The sequence below is a fragment of the Mytilus californianus genome, unplaced genomic scaffold (assembly GCF_021869535.1).
Source record: "Mytilus californianus isolate M0D057914Y unplaced genomic scaffold, xbMytCali1.0.p SCAF_7, whole genome shotgun sequence".
NCBI lineage: Eukaryota > Metazoa > Mollusca > Bivalvia > Mytilida > Mytilidae > Mytilus > Mytilus californianus.
Genome location: NW_026262723.1, coordinates 114,127,039 through 114,148,087, shown reverse-complemented (window position 1 = coordinate 114,148,087; position 21,049 = coordinate 114,127,039). Strand labels below are relative to the sequence as shown.

At 33.4% G+C, this 21,049-nt stretch overlaps 1 protein-coding gene across 1 annotated transcript; it reads right to left on the bottom strand.

Moving 5' to 3' along the window:
• Positions 1 to 6,269: 6,269 nt before the first annotated feature.
• LOC127708300 (uncharacterized) lies at positions 6,270 to 20,818 on the bottom strand. Its single transcript, XM_052213149.1, has 5 exons — positions 20,511 to 20,818; positions 14,589 to 14,879; positions 12,621 to 12,680; positions 10,805 to 10,880; positions 6,270 to 7,012 (listed from the first exon to the last, which is right to left on the bottom strand). Exons 1-5 carry the CDS (start codon positions 20,563 to 20,565, stop codon positions 6,658 to 6,660), a joined length of 837 nt encoding a protein of 278 aa, XP_052069109.1. The 5' UTR covers positions 20,566 to 20,818; the 3' UTR covers positions 6,270 to 6,657.
• Positions 20,819 to 21,049: the final 231 nt, after the last annotated feature.

Below are 21,049 nucleotides of genomic sequence, written 5' to 3'. Positions count from 1 at the left end.
TCGCCTCTTGTCATTTCTATTGGTCTTGTTTCCTCATGTTAATTTGCATTACTTGCAGCAATACTAGGTTTTAGCATAGCACCACTATGAGATGCTGGGAAATGTCTGGTAAGTGTCAATCTAACTAGTGCAGACTTTGGATTTTTTTATACCTACAATGCCACCTGATCATTTTGAATCGTTTAAAATGGTTTTTTTTCTGTTGCCATACCGTTAATATGTCCTGGAGTCTAAAAGCAAAGTCGCCACTTGTAAATGCTGATCGAATTGTCTCTGAAAGTTGAAGCATGTCGAGTATGCAAACTGGCATCCAATTGGTACGGTTGGTTACAAAAAAATAATGTAACATTTGGGATGACGATCTCAAATGACGTGACCAATTACCCTCTCGTTCTGCTCTAACATTTGACAACAAAATTTCTGCAGCTTCAGGAAACATATCAGTATTTGAATTTCAGGTGATGCAGCACATTCCACTTACTTATATGCTTCTATAAGTGGAAGTAAATGAACTTTAATTAACTCTATCAGATTAGGCGTTAGGCCTCGTATCTGGCTGGAATTGTTTGCAATGCCACTGTGAGTCTCCAACAAAGCATTCCAGGTCGAAATAAGGCTTCTGAGATAAATGAATTTGATATTGTTGTTTAACCAAGGTATAAAATATTATATTCATGTCGTTTATTTTTCATTTAGCGTAAAAAACCAATAATGAAATTGAATCGAAACGTACTCTATTAAATGCAAAATATTCGTAGTGTCAAACTTCTACAAAAACTCTTCAAAAACGGATAAATTTGGTCAAACTTTATTTGAAATTGTGAAAAGAAGGTGGAACAACAATGTACATAATAACAGAAAACATATACTAGTAACGAATGTTATTTTAGAATGCTAACCTAATAACTTGTCAATTTCAATTTTTATCTAAAGTAAGCTAACGTACTTTAAAGCCCATTTTACAAAAAATGCACCGTACGATTTTTTGACGACAAGTCAAAATCTAAAGTTTAGTCTTTTAACTACCAGTATTATGATTAAAGCCATATAGTCCGAATGACAATTAAACTCTGTAAATATGCGTCTTTTCCTCCCTCGATCACCGTACTATTGTTAATCATCCATTTTTAGATGGTGACGTTCCCTTGTCACCATCTTCTGGTGTTTATATATCTCAACTTATTCGATTCTCTCGTGTATGTAACAACGTATTTGATTTTGATGAAAGAAATCTCTGTATTACTGAAAAATTATTAAAAGAAAGGATATAGTTACGTTACTGTTGTCAGGTCATTAAAGATGGCATATTTTGGTATTAATATTGATTCACTCATAGGGTTTTTGCATCGGAAATAAACACATTTATTCTAAAACCAGTTGTTGGCATGATACGGGTTATGTTCTTCTCATATATTTTATGATGGTATGACACTAAACCCTTAACGGGACGGATTGTGCTTGATTTTCATATGATGAAGACATAATCTTTCAATCAGTTTAATTGAGGTCTGGAGCTGGCATGTCAGTAACTGCTAGTAGTCCTTTGTTAATTTATGTTTAGTTAATTTATGTATCATTGTCATTTTGCTTAGTTTCTTTTGTTACCTATTCTGACATCGGACTCGGACTTCTTTTAAACTGAGTTTTACTGCACGTATTGCTGTGTGTTTGTTTAATCTACATTGGCTAGAGGTATAGGGGGAGGTTTGAGATCTCACTAAACATGTTCAACCCCGCCGCATTTTTGCGCCTGTCCCAAGTCAGGAGCTTCTGGCCTTTGTTAGTCTTGTATGTTTTTTAATTTTAGTTCATTTATATGTTTAGGAGTTTAGTATGACGTCCACTTTCACGGAACTAGTACACATTTTTGTTTAGGGGCCAGCTGAAGTCCGCCTCCGGTTGCGGGAGTTTCTCGCTGTGTTGAAGACCCACTGGTGGCCTTCGGCTGTGTTTTTTACTGTTTGGTCGGGTTGTTGTCTCTTTGACACATTCCCCATTTCCATTCTCCATTTTATGCTTTCACTGTGACTTCTAATCATAGACATAAAAAAGTTTCCCTGCTGGTATTTGAAGAACACTTTTAATTTTATTGAATCTTGGTTTTACTTTGCAAGACATTTTTTATAGTCTTTTTGGTCATGTGTCTCAATGATATAATTTTTCTATAAGTTGGCTAAAACTGAACCGGCAATTTCTTAAAGTTTGTTTTAAAAGTTCATTCGTTTTACAAAATGACTAAGTATTTCTAGTCATTTTATATAATGCCTGTCAAGGTTAGACTTTCTGTCTCATATTATTTTTGTCAAAACTCTTTAAATGATCATGATTGAAATGGAAAGAAAACAAAATACCCAATGTATACAACAACTTAACGGATATCCACGTGATCAAAATACCGCATTTCTAACATCAATTCAACCACCCTCAATCAAAATTCACCTTCTAAATTCAGTACTCGACTCTCTACACATCTTATCAAACATTCGTGTTCTTATCTAATTGAATGGTTCCTTGAAATCTGATTGCAAATATATTTGCTAAAACTCTTATACAACCTTCTTCTGTAATCGAAAATGTAATTTTTCTAGATAAACTTACTGGCAACATCTATTTACGTTACGGCAATTTAAAAGTTTATCGATATGTTGAAAATATTGCTATTGGCACAAAATGCGCCCCTTAAATAGAAGACGTTATGAATCAAAGGTTATGGCCAAATTCAGTCAAGATCCGTCTAAAATCGATTTAATTGAATTAAACAACTCAATCTAACCGTTACCTTGATGATATTTTTGCGTTAAATAAACAAGAAATCTCCAAATATACCCCCGAAATTTACACAAGGAAACTTATGATAAATCTAATATAAACAGCAATAAATGTCCTTCCTGGATTTAGATATTTAAGCTTCACACGGGAATCTTTATACAAAAATGTAGAATAAGATGTTTTTTTCGTTCCCTATTGCTTAGTTTCTATTTTGGACGTTGACGTTCATTTGGCCTCATCTAACGGTATGAAATATAAAGATAAGAAGATGCGGTATGAATGCCAATGAGACAACTTTCAACACGAGAACAAATGACGTAGATGGTGGCAACTATAAGTCATGGAAGCAACTACAGGTCATCGTTCGGCCTTTAACAACGAGAGAAAAAAAAATCATACAGTATAATAAGATATAAAAGGCTCCGAAATGACAAAATGTAAACAATTCAAACGATATAACCAACTTTGTTTATATTTCCCCAACTCGTTTGCTCTGCTCGTACATGTACTGATTGATGTTTAAGTCTGAGAAACATGATCAAGTTATTAGGTGTAATTGGCTTTAAACTAGCTTTTAGTAACTGTGGGTACACGTTAGTTGGTACGTTGTATCTTTAGTCTTTTTGTTTGTCGTTTTTTTGTGTGTTTTGTGTCGATATGATAAGTTACGTCCTTTTCACCTGATTTTTATAGTTTGTTCTAATGTTTTGCTGTTACACCCTTGTCCCAGGTTAAGAGAGGATTGAACGCTTGCACCCTAAAGAGACAGGCAGATACATAACGTGGCGGGGTTCAGCATGTTTGCGGGCGACAAACATTCCCTTAACTGTTGAATCTGAAGTTAACAGTAAATTTTATAGATGGTTAATGAACGTGATATTGCATTTCTACATTTTCAATTGTTAATAAGGTTTACAGTTTATATAAAATGGTGGTTTATACACCTAAAATATTGAATTCCTTGTTGAAGTTTGTATCAATGATAATTGTGGCAGTAGTCATTTTTGATTATGCACAGTAATAATCTAATATTAAAAATCTTGTAGAAATATCAACAATCAATAACAGAAAGGTAAAGGTACAGTAAATGTCACAGATTTTTGCATTCAACTTTGGCTCGCTGAACTATAACTGAAAGTCGAAAAAATAGGGCATGTATCTCTTTGATATTTCTGAAATATTACTAAATGATTTTTTTCAAAATGGGTGAACATTTGTGTAAATAGTACGTTGACAGAAAATGGCGAAACACGTTCTTACATTTGTCTTAAAGTCATCAAATCTTATGTGAAAGTGGAGGGACCGGATCGTAACCCTTGGCTAGCGCATATGCATTTACAAGGAACGTCAACTATGTTCGATGTGTTTAATATATAGTTGGTTGGTTCCTAGTCATAACTTCCATAGATTTTGTTTCTTATACACATTAGGGCGAAAAGAGACGGGAGATATAAAAAAAAAAGGCGAAAGATACCAAAGGTACATTCAAACTCACAAAGCCATTGCTAAAACAGAAAAAGACCAACAGACAAACAACAGTACACATAACACAACATAGAAACCCAAAGTTTGAGCAACACGAAACCCACCAAAAACTGGGGGTGATCGCAGGTGCTCCGGAAGGGTAAGCAGATCCTGCTCCACATGTGGCATCCTTCGTGTTGCTCATGTTAGTACAAACCCGGTAATAAGTCTAATTCGGTAGGTCACATTCGGGGAAAAGGGGACGGGACCAAAAAGACAATCAAAACTCATAAACCAAAAACAGTCTAATTAAAATATAGTACTGATATCGTATACTCATATGGAGTATAACGAAATCAGAGTTCTATATTTTGATTAGACTGAAACCAAAAAGAGACCGATAACGCTATGGCAAAATACGGACGAAAAGACAAACAGTCTACAAAACTCTACAAAGAAACCCGAGAAACACAAACATCATACTCCACATGTAGCACCCATCGCATTGATCAGGAGTATATATATATAGCTTATTAATTTGATTTTTTTTAAATGTATATAATACAAAACTCACCGAGACTAGAAGGTATAACAAAGTTGAGTACATATTATTGTGTAACCAAGGTTGACAACTATTTGATAAAGAAATAGTATCATTGACGGTACAAACAATCAAACATATTATTACTGGCTTTGGAAAAGATCCAATTAAATGCTTTCGGTTTACTAGCTACACTATCTCCTTTAAACATCTCCTACAACGCAAGCAACGTAGTACGTCAAACGACTTTGAAAAAAAATGTCAAAAGAAACACAGATAGTTAAAAATAATTAAAAGCATAGAAACATGAAAAACTGAGCTAATGTGATTGTGGTTGTCTTTCTTTGGTAAGTCAGCTATGAGCAGTTAAAAAGGGAGCATTTCTGATTTTCAGTATAGGATCGTTTCGAGAAAACATGAGGCGGCCAAACTGTATAAATAAAAATGTGAAGATTTATACGTTTAAAACGAAATCTTCTTAGTATTACCAAAATGAATGAAATATACAACAAGAGCGTTTTTTTTGTCCCACGCGTAACGTGTTGCGGGGGACATGGAAATACCGTTCGTCCGTCCGTCTGTCCGTTCGTGCGTCCGTCCGGTCTTGTTAGCTCTCTCACAGGTACAATTCTTGCCAGATTTTTATAAACTTACACTAAAGGTTAATATCAGCAATATCTCGGACAAGTTCTATAATGGTGGCCGATCGACTTTTTTTAAAAGAGTTATGCCCCTTGGAAATATAAAACTTATGGAAAATTGCCTCGTTAGCGCTCTCACGGGTACAATTCTTGCCAGCTTTTTATAAAACTTATACTATAGGTTAATATCAGCAATATCTCGGACAAGTTCTATAATGGTGGCCGATCGACTTTTTTTAAAAAAGTTATGCCCCTTGGAAATATCAAACTTATGGAAAATTGCCTCGTTAGCGCTCTCACGGGTACAATTATTGCCAGCTTTTTATAAAACTTATACTATAGGTTAATATCAGCAATATCTCGGACAAGTTTTATAATGGTGGTCGATCGACTTTTTTTTTAAAAAGTTATGCCCCTTGGAAATATTAAATTTATGGAAAATGGCCTCGTTAGAGCTCTCACGGGTACAATTCTTGTCAGATTTTTATAAAACTCATACTATAGGTTAATATCAGCAATATATCGGACAAGTTTTATAACGGAGGCCGATCGACTTTTTTAAAAGAGTTATGCCCCTTGGAAATATTAAATTTACGGAAAATGGCCTCATTAGCGCTACAAAAAAAAAAATGTTTTATCTAGTTATCGCCCTTGTACCTTGGGTAGATAAAATATGTGCAACGCGGGGGACATAGGAACTCTGTTCTTTTATTTTATATAAAGTAATTAAATAAGTTTGACCGACTTCATGACAGTGCATTTTATTATCCAAGCAACTTTTATCGTGTAATACTGACTATGCAATATAGTAGCAATGGTTTAAGACTCGATATCCGCTAGGTCTTCAACATTAGTTAATCATACACACGACATTAGTTTTATTATTACATATATATACTGACTGTCAAATTTAAACCAAATCAGTATAACAATCAAATTCCAAATATCCATTATTTGAACTAAATCATGAAAAAGAGGACAAATTTAAAAAAAAACATAAAAGGTTTCCATACAACATTTTTGGTCCCAGTCGACGACATTGGTTGAATTTCCACTACAGAATGCAACAATCAATTTTTGAATTTATACTATTTGCAATAGCTGAACAGGCTCTTAGCCAACGGAACGCTCTTTTCCAATTAATTATTCAAAAAGTTAAGTTTCAAAATAAACTTTCCTTTATATCCAACACTCGTTCGTGTAGCGGTAATCATGTTCACATAAGTTATTTCTTTACAAATATTAACAATGATTGCTATATTCTGTTACGTCTGCGGGTCTTTGAATACCAGTAGTATTGTACGTATTTGTGTCGTTATGGTTGTAAGTATACGAGTTTAAAGCACCTGTTCCTCTTACAACTCCTTTAGCATGGTCATATGTACCAACGTCGGCATTATTGTATGTCCCACAATTTGTTTTGATAGACGCACGAAATTTTAAATGATTATACTCCGTCTTGATGGATTCCTCGTCGGTGATACTGATTTCATCATAGTGACTCTCTCCATTTCCGCTATCTATAGTATCAGAACTATTAACTTCTGTCCCTGTTTGTATTCTGTACTCCACTTCTGCTGACTCTTTGCTGTGCAGTCTACAAAAGTAAAATGATCCAGTCAGCTAAAATATTACTCGAAAAAATTGACTCATTAAATATATCAGTAAAATCAGTTACTTCAAGGGACATATAGAAGATGTATATATTCAACACATACAAAACATTAAATACTTTTTCAATCCTTTTCTAACTTATAATCTATAAGGGTGAAGGTTGGCGCCTGTTAAAACGTTTAAACCCACTGCAAGTTTATGCACCTGCCCCAAGTCAGGATCCTGTTGTTCAGTGGTTGCCGTTTGTTGGTGTGGTTCATAGGTGTTTCTCGTTTCATATAGATTAGACCGTTGGTTTTTCTGTTTGAATTGTTTTACACTAGTCATTTTGGGCCCTTTATAGCTTGCTGTTCGGTGTATGCCAAGGCTCCGTGTTGAAGGCCGTACTTTGACCTATAATTGTTAACTTTTTATACATTGTGACTTGGATGGAGAGTTGTCTAATTGGCACTCATACCACATCTTCTTATTTATATGAACGAAATATTTAATATCAATATCATTGTTAAAATACAGCGAAAATAAAGAAATTAGTATATCAATATGAAAATGACTTTGTGGTATGATTGCCAATGAGACAACTATCCTACTTTTTATTTTCAAAGCAACAAAATTTCAATCTGAAATATATGAAACATCAGTATTTTACAAATATTACACTAACATGAGATTTATAATAAACCGTTCTAAAACGATACTGAAATTTATAACAAACCTTTTCGGAAATTGTCAAGTAATAAATTTTGAAATTATAAACGAACTAAGTTTTTCAACTCCTTCAGGCAAAGTTGACCTTAGATGGATTCGTTTTTAGTCATATAGCTCCCCAACTGTCGATTCTTTTACATTCTTGGCTTTCAAATATTCGGCTTTGGGCGTTCGTGATGAAGGTAAATACAGAAAAGCAGATGCATGCAATTTATAACGTGTTGTTTTCATTTATACATGTGTGAGCTGAAACTTAAATGATGAAACATACGCGATAATGCATTATTATTTTACAAATATTCTGCTCAAATTGTGTTTACTGCTAATATACTCCGTACTTTTGGCGTTTTAACTTGTTTTGATTCGAGCGTCACTGGTGAGTCTTTCATAGACGAAACGCGCGTCTTGCGTACAAAATTATAAGCCTGGATGATACCTTCGGCGAGTTTTTTTATATACGCATGTCTTTGTTATTTTTTTTTTATCTCAATATCGTTGTATTATCATACGAATATCCTTATTTCATGACGATTCATTAGTGTTGTAAATTTATTATTGGTCTGTACACATGTCTTTGTGATTGAATTTCTAACTGTCCGTTGTTTTGTATTTTTTTACAGATTATTCTGTGATGTGTAGTGCTGACATTAACAAATAACAATGTGATTGTTTTTGATTTTGATTGTATTTTATAAAATTCATAAATATATTGATTTTACTTGTGATACAAAAACTGGAATGCCCTTTTTGTTTTCGTGTGGTATATCCCGCAATGGTGGTAAGTCGTGCACTTAAGGCCATTTTTTTATTTTATTTTTCTGTAGACTTAGCTTTGATTTTTTATTACTGTGTATTGTCAAGCTTGGTTACTCATTATTGTTTCTCATTCACAGAATGTACGATGTTGTTCCATACTGCAGCAGCTGACCCGGTTTGTTTACATTCAAATTCTAATGGCTTCAAAACCACGTGACACATTGAATCGTTATATCCAATCAAATTGCTCTACTGTCAATTAGGTGATTTTTTAGTACAAGGCAATTATATTATTTGTTTGTATGATATTGCTTTGAAATAGTTTGCAATAAATTGGGGGTTTTATTCAATAGGAAACCTCATTATTAGCCACGAAATTTGATATCAATGGAATTTTATATGAATATTTACTTATGGTCAGAATATCGATCTCTTTATATTGAACCAATTTTTTTTTTTAAAGAAAAATATATGTATATTGTTTTTTATTAACCTACTCTAAATTCCTGAACAAAAATATGGCATGATTATCGTTTGTTTCCCAAACTTTTTCTTTCATTTTGGATGGGTTTTTTTCCGCGGGAAAATCGATTAAGACGTAAGGTTCTTGCCATTTTGAAATTCTTAAAAATACGATTTGCCTGGCCTGTTTGGTCTGCCATTAAGATTGATGACGCTTAATGGAATGTAAACAAAGCAATGGAGGCTGGAAGAGGGGATTTCTGAAGTTCTGGAATGTTTTTAGGCATTCGGAAGTCAGGTTTGAAACGGCCATTAGAAAATTGGCATTTTTGTACAATTCTTTAGAATAACAATGAAAACATATCTTTAGAAATGTTTGTTTATTTAGAAGGGTAGAAAAAATGTATTCTGCTCTAATTTTGTACGCTGGTATTAGCGTAGTGACGTCAATGCGGAGTTTTCCCGTGTGATAAGTACAATAACAAAATCCGAACGAACCAACATTATGACCGATTTTAGACTACGGTAGGATAGATCTGTCTCGTTACCGTATACCCCATGTACCTTCTTTTATTCATCTTCTATTCTTGATCATTGTGTTTACACTGGAAACATTTCACCTTTAGACTGACGGAACCTAGTCATGTTGCAAAACAGCATCTATACTATTAAATGAGAAGACCTCATTTTGTGTGTCGCTTCTCTTCCTTCCACAATAATTTAATTTTGGATGTAACGCGTCTTCTGATTGGCTGACGTTGTTTTGTTTATCAGCTTATAGACATAATTTTGTCATGTGACCGTGACGTCATCAACGTTTTTTCATGGTTTACTCAGGTTTAAAATGGAATTTTTAGAAATGACTGTAATATTTTTTCTGTCTATTCGAAATAACATAAAAAATGCTACGCGGGTTATTCAGTGTGCACCACATTTTTTATGTTATTTCTTCATAGACAGAAAAAATATTACAGTCATTCCTTAAATAAATTAATCATCATGCCTCTGTGTCCTAAAGGTACCATGCATAGTCGCATTTGTCATCCTCGCTTATGATTATTCGGTTTATTTTGAAAGAAAAACGAAAATAAAGGCGTCCGGTTATTGTTTCCGTCATCGGACGGACTTTTAAGTCATAGACAAGACTTCCGTTTAAGGACTATTTTAAAATTACACATAATTTCCATAAGTACTTGGGGATTGGACAATTATTTTCGCGTTTTTCTGTATACTATGATCATACATATACTATGAATTAGTTGTATTTGCTATTTACTATCAATTCCAAGGTTACTATCCACGACGGTCACTGATATATTATATAGAGATAAAATTGAGAATGGAATGAGAGTCTCTATATAAATAAACTCATCATAGATACCAGGATTGAAATTTGGTATATTTGCGCCAGGCGCGCGTTTCGTCTACAAAAGACTCATCAGCGACGCTCGAATCAAATAATTTATCAGTGACCGCGGTGGATAGTAAACTTGGAATTGATAGTAAATAGCAAATACACTTTATTTATAGTATGTTCATAGTATACAAACAGAAAACAAAAAATAACGGACTTCGGAAAAAAGTTGGAGGGCTAAAAAAAATTGTCCTATCCCCAAGTACATATGACTTTTGATACCTTTCCTGAAATTCTCCAGTCATAAAATCTTTTACAAAAATTCATCCTACAACAGTTTACATACTTTCAATTACGCTCTAAAAGCCCGCGATTTCGCGGGTGTGTTCTAGTAATATTAATGCTCAAGTAAATCCCTTACGAAGACTTGAGAATTATCTAAAAATGTGTTTTACCCAATACCTGGGTAATAAAATGTTTAATGAAGAGATTTACCTCCGTCTTACAAAGACTACACTGACAATAACAATCACAACACACAGCACAACACCAGCTAGAATGTAGGGTAGTTCTGTAAATACAAAACATCAACATATTATTTCCATCATAAAGCAAATTAAACGCAATCTTTTTTTGTTATTTGCCCAGCGTTTGGTTAAAATTTTAAAAACGCTCTTGATGAACAATATTTCTTTCTACGGAAAGGCAAAATGGATATAGGCAAGTTTATCTTCAGCGGTTTTGGTTATTCTGTGTAGGCTATTTTAGTTTTATGCTCTCAAACTTTGTATATACTTTTTTGCCCTTTTAATCGTTTAAAATCGTCCTGAACATGCGTGACGTCCATTTTCACTGAACTAGTACACATTTTTGTTTAAGGGCCAGCTGAAGTCACCTGCGTGTGCGGGATTTTCTCGCTGTGTTGAAGACCCATTGGTGGCCTTAGGCTGTTTTCTGCTCTTTGGTCGGGTTGTTGTCTCTTTGACACATTCCCCATTTCCATTCTCAATTTTATGAAATATTTGTCACTGACGTTGAGCATCCAACAATCAATCAATCAATCTAATCTTTTTTCTGGAGTTTATTTTTTAAAAGTAAGCAAAAGAGAGGCGAAAAACACAAAAGGGAAATTTAATCTCATAAGTCGAAAATAAACTGACAACGCCATGACGAAAATAGAAAAAGACCAAAAGACAAACAACAGTATACAAAACACAACATAAAAAAACAAACTAAAGACTGAGCAACACGAACTCACCAAAAACCGAGGGTGAACTCAGGTCACGCTTCGGAAGGATAATCAGATCCTGCTCCACATGTGGCACCCGTCGTGTTGCTCATGTAAGTAAAAAAATCGACATTTTGTTGTTTTACTACTGTTCGGCGGTACCGTGGACTATTATTCTACGTGGGTAACCGCCGGCTAGTCTTTAGTCAGTGATACCGAAATGATTTGAATTGTTTTTTGCTAAAACAAAATACTAGATTTCCAGTTCATGATTACTTAGGATATCTGTTGTAAATTCCCCTGACAAAGTTGATCTTGGACGATTTTGACTTTTTGTTTTATGTTCTCAGACGGTGTATATAATTCAAAAGAATACTCCCAGAAGACAAGAAAGGAGAATGTGGTTCATTACAAGGAAGGCATGAAAAACTAGATACATTAGGTATGGGAGTGTCAAATTCAAAACGACCAGAACATACATAACCGCCTATAAGTGCGAACCAACAATGTTAAGTTTGAATATTTTACATAATTTAATAACCATACACATGAAAATCAGTTATTATATCTTCATCTGGTGTCCACTACATTTAAGATATCATGAAGCTATCTTAATTACCATTAAACCTGGAAGGATTGCAACCAATAGCATGCTAAAATTCCGTTGGTAGACAATTTCATACACATGTTTGTAACTTACATTTTTATATATTGAATTAATGACGATGTCATGTAAAACTTCATGCCTTTATGGGGCTCATGATTGAAAATTCAAGTTCCCCCTTCTATTCTAAAAATCTGCAGTCATATGTCAATCCATCATTTCAATCATGGCAGTACCAAAATAATTTAGGATATAAAATATTCCATGGAATTTAATTCATAAACAGTTATTTTTGTTCACATATTGTTGTCAATATAATGGAATTTATGCGACTGTCATACAAGTGAGAGGTTTAGCTATAAAACCATGTTTAATCCACCATTTTCTACATAAAGAAATGTCTGTACCAAGTTATTTTACTTTTTATTACTGTCTCATGGAGAAAAAAAAACAAAATCAAACTATACGAAGTGACATACTTTGTAACACTGATGATCTGTCATCTATGGGCTGGTTTACAATATCTTCCGTAACATTTCCTGAAACAATCAATCAAAAATCAGAACATTTCATTAGACTTAGACTTTGAGAAATGAATAAAAACAACATTGGTAGACAAAATCAGGACTACACTTAATTTCGTTGTTCTAGTTACAATACAGAGACATTTAAACGCTTGCATTTATCCTCCAATATAATTTACAGTAAGTAAAAATAATTGACCAATAATTATTCTTTTATATATGTTTTGAAAACTAGTTTGTAATAATTGAATAAATGAAATGAAAGGTATGGCTAAATACTGCTTAGGGGACGACCATTTGATATTCTGGGGGGAGGGGCTCAGGAGGATTTTGAAAATAAATAACTCAGACTTGATAATCACAAAAATAAATGGTTTGTTCTGTGGTAGTTCGAAAATAAATAACCTGACTTACAATTGAAAATGAATAACTCGGCAGGTCTTTAAGCCATTTTATAAATGCTATTCGAAAGTATGAGGTGGCACCAGATTCTTCATAAAATTCATCTTTTTTTCAAAAAAAAATTCGGGTAACACTTCCCAAATCTTTTAATAATAAAGGTATAAATATTATTTGAATATACTTGAAATGTCTGAAAATGGGTTTCATTTAACTTGAGGTATATTGGCTCAGGAACGCTTACCTCACTTTTATTACAGGGCTGTAACTTCATTGAGGCAAATGCCTTTATGTAGGATTTTATAACCAAAAGCTTGTCTTCATATCAAATTGTTTTCACAGCGAGTGTTTGCAAGAAGCAAGTTCTGTTCTCCCTTGGACGTAGCACCTGTTTTTTCGGGATCAATGTTTCGTTAAATTTGTCTTTTGTTTATTGATTGCCCTTCTGTATTCACTTAGTGTTGCTTTCCTTTTGTGATTTAGTAATTTTGTTTTCAACTTGATCATGAGTTTTATTTTATTTAAGACTTTTTAGCTAATTTTACAACTTAACTACTTTAAATTGTATCCCAGTTAAGAGCTACATCAAGTTGTAATTGAAATGTGTTATTAAAAATTACTTGACATAGTTATATCACTGATAATCAGCCCCCTCTTAACTTAATTTGAATAACCCTATATAATTTACAGGTATAAAAGATTTAAATTCTGCATGCCGAAACAACAAAAAAAAAAAAAAAAAAAAAAAAAAACCAGCAGCCACATACTTAACTATGTGAATTACATTTTTACTTTATTCTTCATATTGGTCTTTTGATGTTGTCCATAAAAACTTAAGTCTTACGCTGAATCTATACATTTTGCTTTGAGACCAAAATATTGTCAAAAAATTATTAAAACAAAACTTGCGTTTTCAGAATAAGAAAGGGTCTGGGAATGCCCAGAAAGCACGATTTTGCATCATTTGTTCTATAGTTTCTTTGGGCCTTCAGCGGCTTCAAAACCCTTCAAATTTTTTTTTGCCTCGCTCCGCTCGGCGTAAATATATTTGGCAATACTTTTAAAAGAGGCTAGTCACAGCCCAACTCTAATACCGTGTATGTATGCAATACATGTAGATGCAGTTTGGAATTCAGAAGATTCATTTCCGCAGAGGATAATGATTAATTCTGATTAAATGGTACATTAATGACTTGACTGTACATGTATTATTTATAATAAAAAATGAATTTAAAAATTGTATGTTTTCAAATATTATTAATATAGTTATGAAAATAAATAATCAGTCCCTTGTTTTAATGAAAATGAAAAATCTTGCTTCAACAGTGCAGAAAATAAATAATCTATCCTCTTAGTTTACAAAAATAAATAACCGACCCAAAACAAATCCTCCTGCCCCCCCCCCCCCTCCCCAGAATATCAAATGGTCGTCCCCTTATCAAACCTATTGCACCAACGCTTGTTTGCGACTTCTTTCTGTATTTATCAGAGAAAAGGAAACCAATTCTTTAACTTTGGACGTACCTTTGCAGTCATATGTTATCTCAGCATATGGTTTGAAAGATGAAGTACAATTACCAGCTGGAAGTACTCCGTCAGTGTTATGAAATGTACAATTATTTCTACCCTGGCATCTTTCCTTTATAGCTATACTAACATTCGCACTACCAATGCATCGTTCCTTGTTTATTGATGGATCGGGACACTCATTTGTGTAAAATCGACCATAATATACAACAATAATGTCAATGGATTGGTTTCCAACACATGGTATAACTTCACTTTTATCAAAGCAAACACGAATTGTGTCCAAACCTGTAATAATTAAGTTGAAAAAAATGTAAGTTAAAAAGAAAAGTGACCATTAAAAATTCGAACATTGAATTGCGGGAAAATTAATGAACTTGTGATTAACTGTCTCCTCCTTAATCAAACATCTAATGATAATTAAATGGTAAAATTCGAACAAAAATTGATCTTTATATTAGTTGTTCCTGTAATGTAAAATATAGTAATACAGGCAAAGGTAAACTTAATAAAATTTTGCCTTTAAACAGATTTGAATCTCGATAAAGATTAAACGTTAACCATGAAAAGACATTCAAAAGACAACTTTTAAGTTCACAACAATCTGTAAACAAACAGGACCAGTTGTTAAATCTAGGGATAGTTTCAAATATGTCTTACTAAATGAACGGGACATTATAACTTAAGTGTACAAAACGTCTATGTATCATCTAACTTTTATATGTAAAATATACTTGCGACACTCATGGTTTAGCCCTGAACAACATTCTGGTATTGTAAATGTACGAAGAATTGTTTAAAATCTATCAAATATATCATTTAGCTTAAGCAATTTCTATTATCTATATTTATATATCTAATATTTGATATTCAGTTAGTAACACAATTCATGGTTTACGCTTCAACTATGTTCCTTATTTTACTGTCCAGAAAACAGTGCCTGCAGTCAATAATAAGACTGATTTTGTTCAGTTAACAATGTATTCCTAGTTGCCAGGTTTTAGGTTTAGTGGGCTGTATAACTCTCTCTGTAATTGGATCAACATGAACTGCAATGGTTTTAGTTAATATAGGACAACCCAGAAGGAAATGTGTAGTATCTTCATCGAATGAACGGCATATTAGTAACTGAAATAATGATGACGGTGACCGATTGAAGTTAGCTCTATCGGAATTTAGCATAAAGGTTCCTGATAAGATATTGATTTTAGTAATGTATTTGCAGCTTTTGTTAAATCACGTATATTTCAAACTGGGTGATGTCTCCCCAATGTAAAGTTGTTTGATTTCTATGTTCGTTTATTTCAAAGTTGGTTTCGATCTACTGCATCCACTAGGTGTTTTACCAGTGAGTTTTTAAGTTTCTTTGTTATTACCATAAATGTCCAGGATATTTTTGTAGGTATATTATCTTGTAGATTATATATTTAAGGTAACCAGGATCTAGCCAAAACCTCTCTAAATGTTGAGAAGAAATTGTTTAAATTGTCGTAAGTAACAGACATTTGTCTGATATTAATACTATCTCCTCTGAATTTTCAAAGACTACAAATTGTGGAGATAGCTGCATTCTATGAAATTGAACTCCAATTGGTAGTCCGCCTATCATGAGATATATCAGGTAAAGCTTTGCGATGACTTAGAGTTTTCCTATGATATGTTTCTAGTTGGTTTTATTTCCTGGTAATGACCACGTCCATACAGTAGTCTTTGCTGATCATATGGGTGTTAACGATTTTGTAAAATGTTACTGGATCCAATCTATTCGTCCCATGTATCCAGGTTCCCATCAATGCACAGTTCTTCTTGTGTGTCTTATTCTGTTTGCTACATTTATCTCGTTCTTTCCCCAGCTTTATGTCTTCCCAAATAAGTTGCTTCATTAGATACTGATACTGTTGTATAAGTGAGGGTCCAATCATAATGTATAGTATGCTAATGTTGTTTGAATATCGTTGAGAGACAATATGATCTGTTGCTGTCAGGTTTGAGTATAAATCTTTTATAACAAGCCATTAAAAAGGAGGAAGTGTGAAGTACATCAACTTGTCAATGAACAGCAAGAAATTCCATATAAAATTCTCTGCTTTTCTAGTTTAATCATATTTGGTTCTGTTATAATATATCTAGAATTCAGAGGGTTAAGTCGTTCAGTATACTCCAAAATGAAGTTCAGTAACATTGTCTAAGCTGAATTTTGGTAACCTAAAGTTTTCAAAGACTTTTTCAAGAACTTGTGTAACCGTTACTGTCCCACGGTATGTGTTAACAGATGTAGGGACTTTTGTTTTTGGTAACGAATTATGCTCTAATGAGATCATCATGATCCCACTGTGAAGTTTATATTGGGGAACAAACCATGATATATAGAGATCCTCAGTGGTCTCACTGTGTGGTATATATTTTGGAAGAACAAACAATGATCTATAAAGATCTTCTATGATCCCATTGTGAAGTATACATTTGGGAACACACCATGATACATAGAGATCTTATATGATCCCACTGAAGGATAACGTGATTGCTTTCCACCTTTGTCAAGTATGTCGATCTGTAATCGGAAAGCAAGGTTGTTTTAGTTATCACAAGTAATAGGGACTGCAATATGATCCCATATACCATGGTTCATTCACATCTACGTCACATTTATTGAACTGTAAAATTACACCGTAGGGAGTAATTGATTCCCATCTATGTCAAGTAGATGGGATTTTACTATGATATCAAGGGAGTCATTTCCGTGTTTCATGTAAAAGGTACATTAGAAGTATACCATATAACATGATTGATTATTTCCTATGTCTCGAAAGTAGATTGGACTGAACTAGAATGTAGAATGATACCGTATGACATGCTTGCGTTCCACCTTTGTCAAGTATGTCTGACTGTTCATGGATAGCATGCTTGCTTTCCACCTATGTCAAGTATGTCTGACTGTTCATGGATAGCATGCTTACTTTTTTTCTTTGTCAAGTATGTCTGACTATTCATGGGTAGCATGCTTGCTTTCCATCTTTGTCAAGTATGTCTGAATGTTCTTGGATAGCATGCTTACTTTCCACCTATGTCAAGTATGTCTGACTGTTCATCGATAGCATGCTTACTTTCTACCTATGTCAAGTATGTCTGACTGTTCATGGGTAGCATGCTTACTTTCCACCTATGTCAAGTATGTCTGACTGTTCATGAATAGCATGCTTAATTTCTACCTATGTCAAGTATGTCTGACTGTTCATGGTTAGCATGCAGCTGCATGCTTGCTTTCCACCTTTGTCAAGTATGTCTGACTGTTCATGGATAGCATGCTTGCTTTCCAACTATGTCAAGTATGTCTGACTGTTCATGGATAGCATGCTTTCTTTCTACCTTTGTCAAGTATGTCTGACTGTTCATGGGTAGCATGCTTGCTTTCCATCTTTGTCAAGTATGTCTGACTGTTCATGGGTAGCATGCTTGCTTTCTACCTATGTCAAATATGTCTGACTATTCATGGGTAGCATGCTTGCTTTCCACCTATGTCAAGTATGTCTGATTGTTCATGGGTAGCATGCTTTCTTTCTACCTATGTCAAGTATGTCTGACTGTTCATGGATAGCATGCTTGCTTTCCACCTATGTCAAGTATGTCTGATTGTTCTTGGATAGCATGCTTGCTTTCCACCTTTGTCAAGTACAAATGTATGTTTGACTGTTATAGTATATCACAGGGGGCCGGCGGGAAAATGTTTTCAATGACCAGAAAAATTTAATGACCCCCACATTCAACTGCTGCAGAACATGTGTGACCCCCCTCCTGAAAGTGTTAAGAAACGTTGACCCCCTCCTTCCTTTCCTTATTATGCTTTATTTGTCATAAGGGAATGAAAACGCTGCAAAATATTATGGGACAAATACTTTTCTCAAGTTTATTAGTTGTTGGATATCAAGTTTGTAAAATTTCTTATATGTAGGACAAGATTTTTTTTCAATGAATATCAAAAAAGAAAAAAATTATAAATATTATTATTGAAGAAAACTAAATAAATTATCAGTCCCAATTTTATCTGTTACAGCAATAATAAGAAAAAAATAGGGTAACAATCCATTTCATATACATTTATATGAGTATATAAAAATTAAGTGAAATATGTCAGGTGAGTAAAACAATAAAGATTTTTCTCTTCAGAGGAGAGAATCCATTTTTTATAGTTGGGCCTAATATACTGATAATGTTTAATATCAAATATTAGAGTAATGTTATTATATGGGCACCTTTTACTTTAATTTGGTCTTTCAAGTTGTTAAAAGTAAATGAAATATATAAGATGAGTAAAATAAAACAGATCTGGTTCAAAAATGTTACCTCAGATGAGAAATTCCCATTTTTATACTTGGTTCTCTCATATCGATAAATGATTCAAGCCATTATATTAGAGTTACGGAAGGACAGAACTGAAATTATATTGGCAACTTTTACTGTAATTAGGTCTTTTAAGCTGAGAAAAGTAAATAAAATAAATAAGGAGAGCAAAAAAAAATAAGATTTTTTCAAAAGTAGTTATCTCAGACGAGGAATTACAATTTTCATTGCTGGTTCTCCTATACTGATAATTCAAACCTAATACTGGAGTAATGTAAGGGCATAGCTGAAATTATATGGGTTACTATTATTACAATTTAGCTTTTTATGATGCAAAAGGTATATGAATTTTATAAGATGAGTAAAATGACAAAGGTCTTGTTCAAAGAAGCTACCTCAGAGGATAAATTCAGTTTTTATAGTTGGTTCTCGCTCTCTATTGTCTTCTCTTTAATTTTTTTCCTTATTATTATTATGACTCCTCCTTCTTCTTATAAAAAAAAACTTCTGACCTCCCCCTTTTGACATGTTCTAATTTTTTTCTGACCAGTCTACTTTTTTGCCGCCCCCTGGAGATAAATAATGACCGGTCCATAAGTTGCCAATTTAGTACTGAATATTTATCTTTGTAGTAAACGAATTCTGACAATTAGTTTCATCATGTTCATGCGAAATAAAGGCATAAACTTTTTAAAAGTTGTTTATTATGTCTACTGTTAGACATTTCTTAACAATGTTATAAAGGTAACGGAGTGGATATAAATGACCGTGAAAGCAACTAAACGGGTGTTAAGTTCATGATTTCACACAACAATTTAAATATGAATGGAGTTCATATTGATCAGAGTCATTCTTTTGTATTTGAGTGCATGGTACTGCTAAGGAAAATAGAATGGCTGTTGTTGTCATAAACTGTACCTATCTTTTTAGGTTGGATTGTTAGATGTTGACAATGGTGTCATAAACATGCTAAAAAGCAACTTTTTTATGTAATGACAAAACATTGTGGCCAAAATTTAAGACTTCGTATAACAACAAGCAAACTATGGGATATGAATTCAGCTACACCATATTAAATTCATCTTTATAATAATTCATTTCAGACAAAAGAAACTGATATAGCGTTTATCATTGATCCTAGTATGATTGTTCATCAGGATAAATTTTTAGGAAAAATCTAGATATTAAACAAACTGCCTATGATATCTTTGATTTTAAAAGTACTAGCTCACTTAATTCTTCAAATGTGATGTGTTTCATTTTGTCAATGATGATGATGATGATGATGATGATGATGATGATGATGATGACTAAATGTTTTGAAGAAGTGAAGAAAGAGGGGGAGGGATTTTTTTCAAAAGGACAGTCAACGAGGAAAAGTGCGTAAACAAAAAAGTGCACAAAACAGTACAAATAGAGAAAGACGACCCCCCCCCCCCCCCGCATTAATAATTAAGCAGATAATCTCAATCTTCAGGGATGGAAAACAGTTACAGCAAATGACACATTATCATTTGATCATACACGTTTAACTATTCTATAAATTGTATACTACACACAGTGTGAAATTAAGAAACTTACCTTTCACAACTGGAATAAAATGTATGACGAAACCAATAAAAAATAACAGCTTCATCCTTTCACAAATTCAATGAATAGGCTTATTTAAACATGACATGACACAACACGAAAACAAAATTTCCAAATGATAAGTGCTCGAGTTTAATGTTTTAAGAAAATGTACTTTCAACCAATCAAACATCTTTTTTCAATTCTTATTGTATGAAATACTTGGAAAAGGTTTGAAACACTAGAGTAAAATAATTAAAAGCAATGGGCGAACACAAAGCGTTTAGTTTATAAAATGAATATAAATATAAAGATGTTTTATTTTGGTATCCGGTGATTAATACAAAGCTTCCGAGATCATATAACATACGGATCCTCGTGCGTACGTCGGTGTGAAGCACTTAAAGAGGACTTAGATGAGTTCTAACAAAGAATTATATGAGTTTGATTGTTTATTTCCAAATTTGTCAATAATATATATATATATATATTTTTAAAATAATTTGCGAATTGACTTGAAATCATGTGATATATGGAGTAATCAAGTAGAT

What these genes read in the sequence shown, in the direction of transcription:
- LOC127708300 (XM_052213149.1), bottom strand. Translation starts at nt 20,565, where the DNA reads ATGAAGCTGTTATTTTTTATTGGTTTCGTCATACATTTTATTCCAGTT. An exon ending in TTTTATTCCAGTTGTGAAAG is followed by an intron (nt 14,880 to 20,510) that starts GTAAGTTTCTTA and finishes TAATTATTACAG; the next exon opens with GTTTGGACACAATTCGTGTT. An exon ending in GATAACATATGACTGCAAAG is followed by an intron (nt 12,681 to 14,588) that starts GTACGTCCAAAG and finishes TGATTGTTTCAG; the next exon opens with GAAATGTTACGGAAGATATT.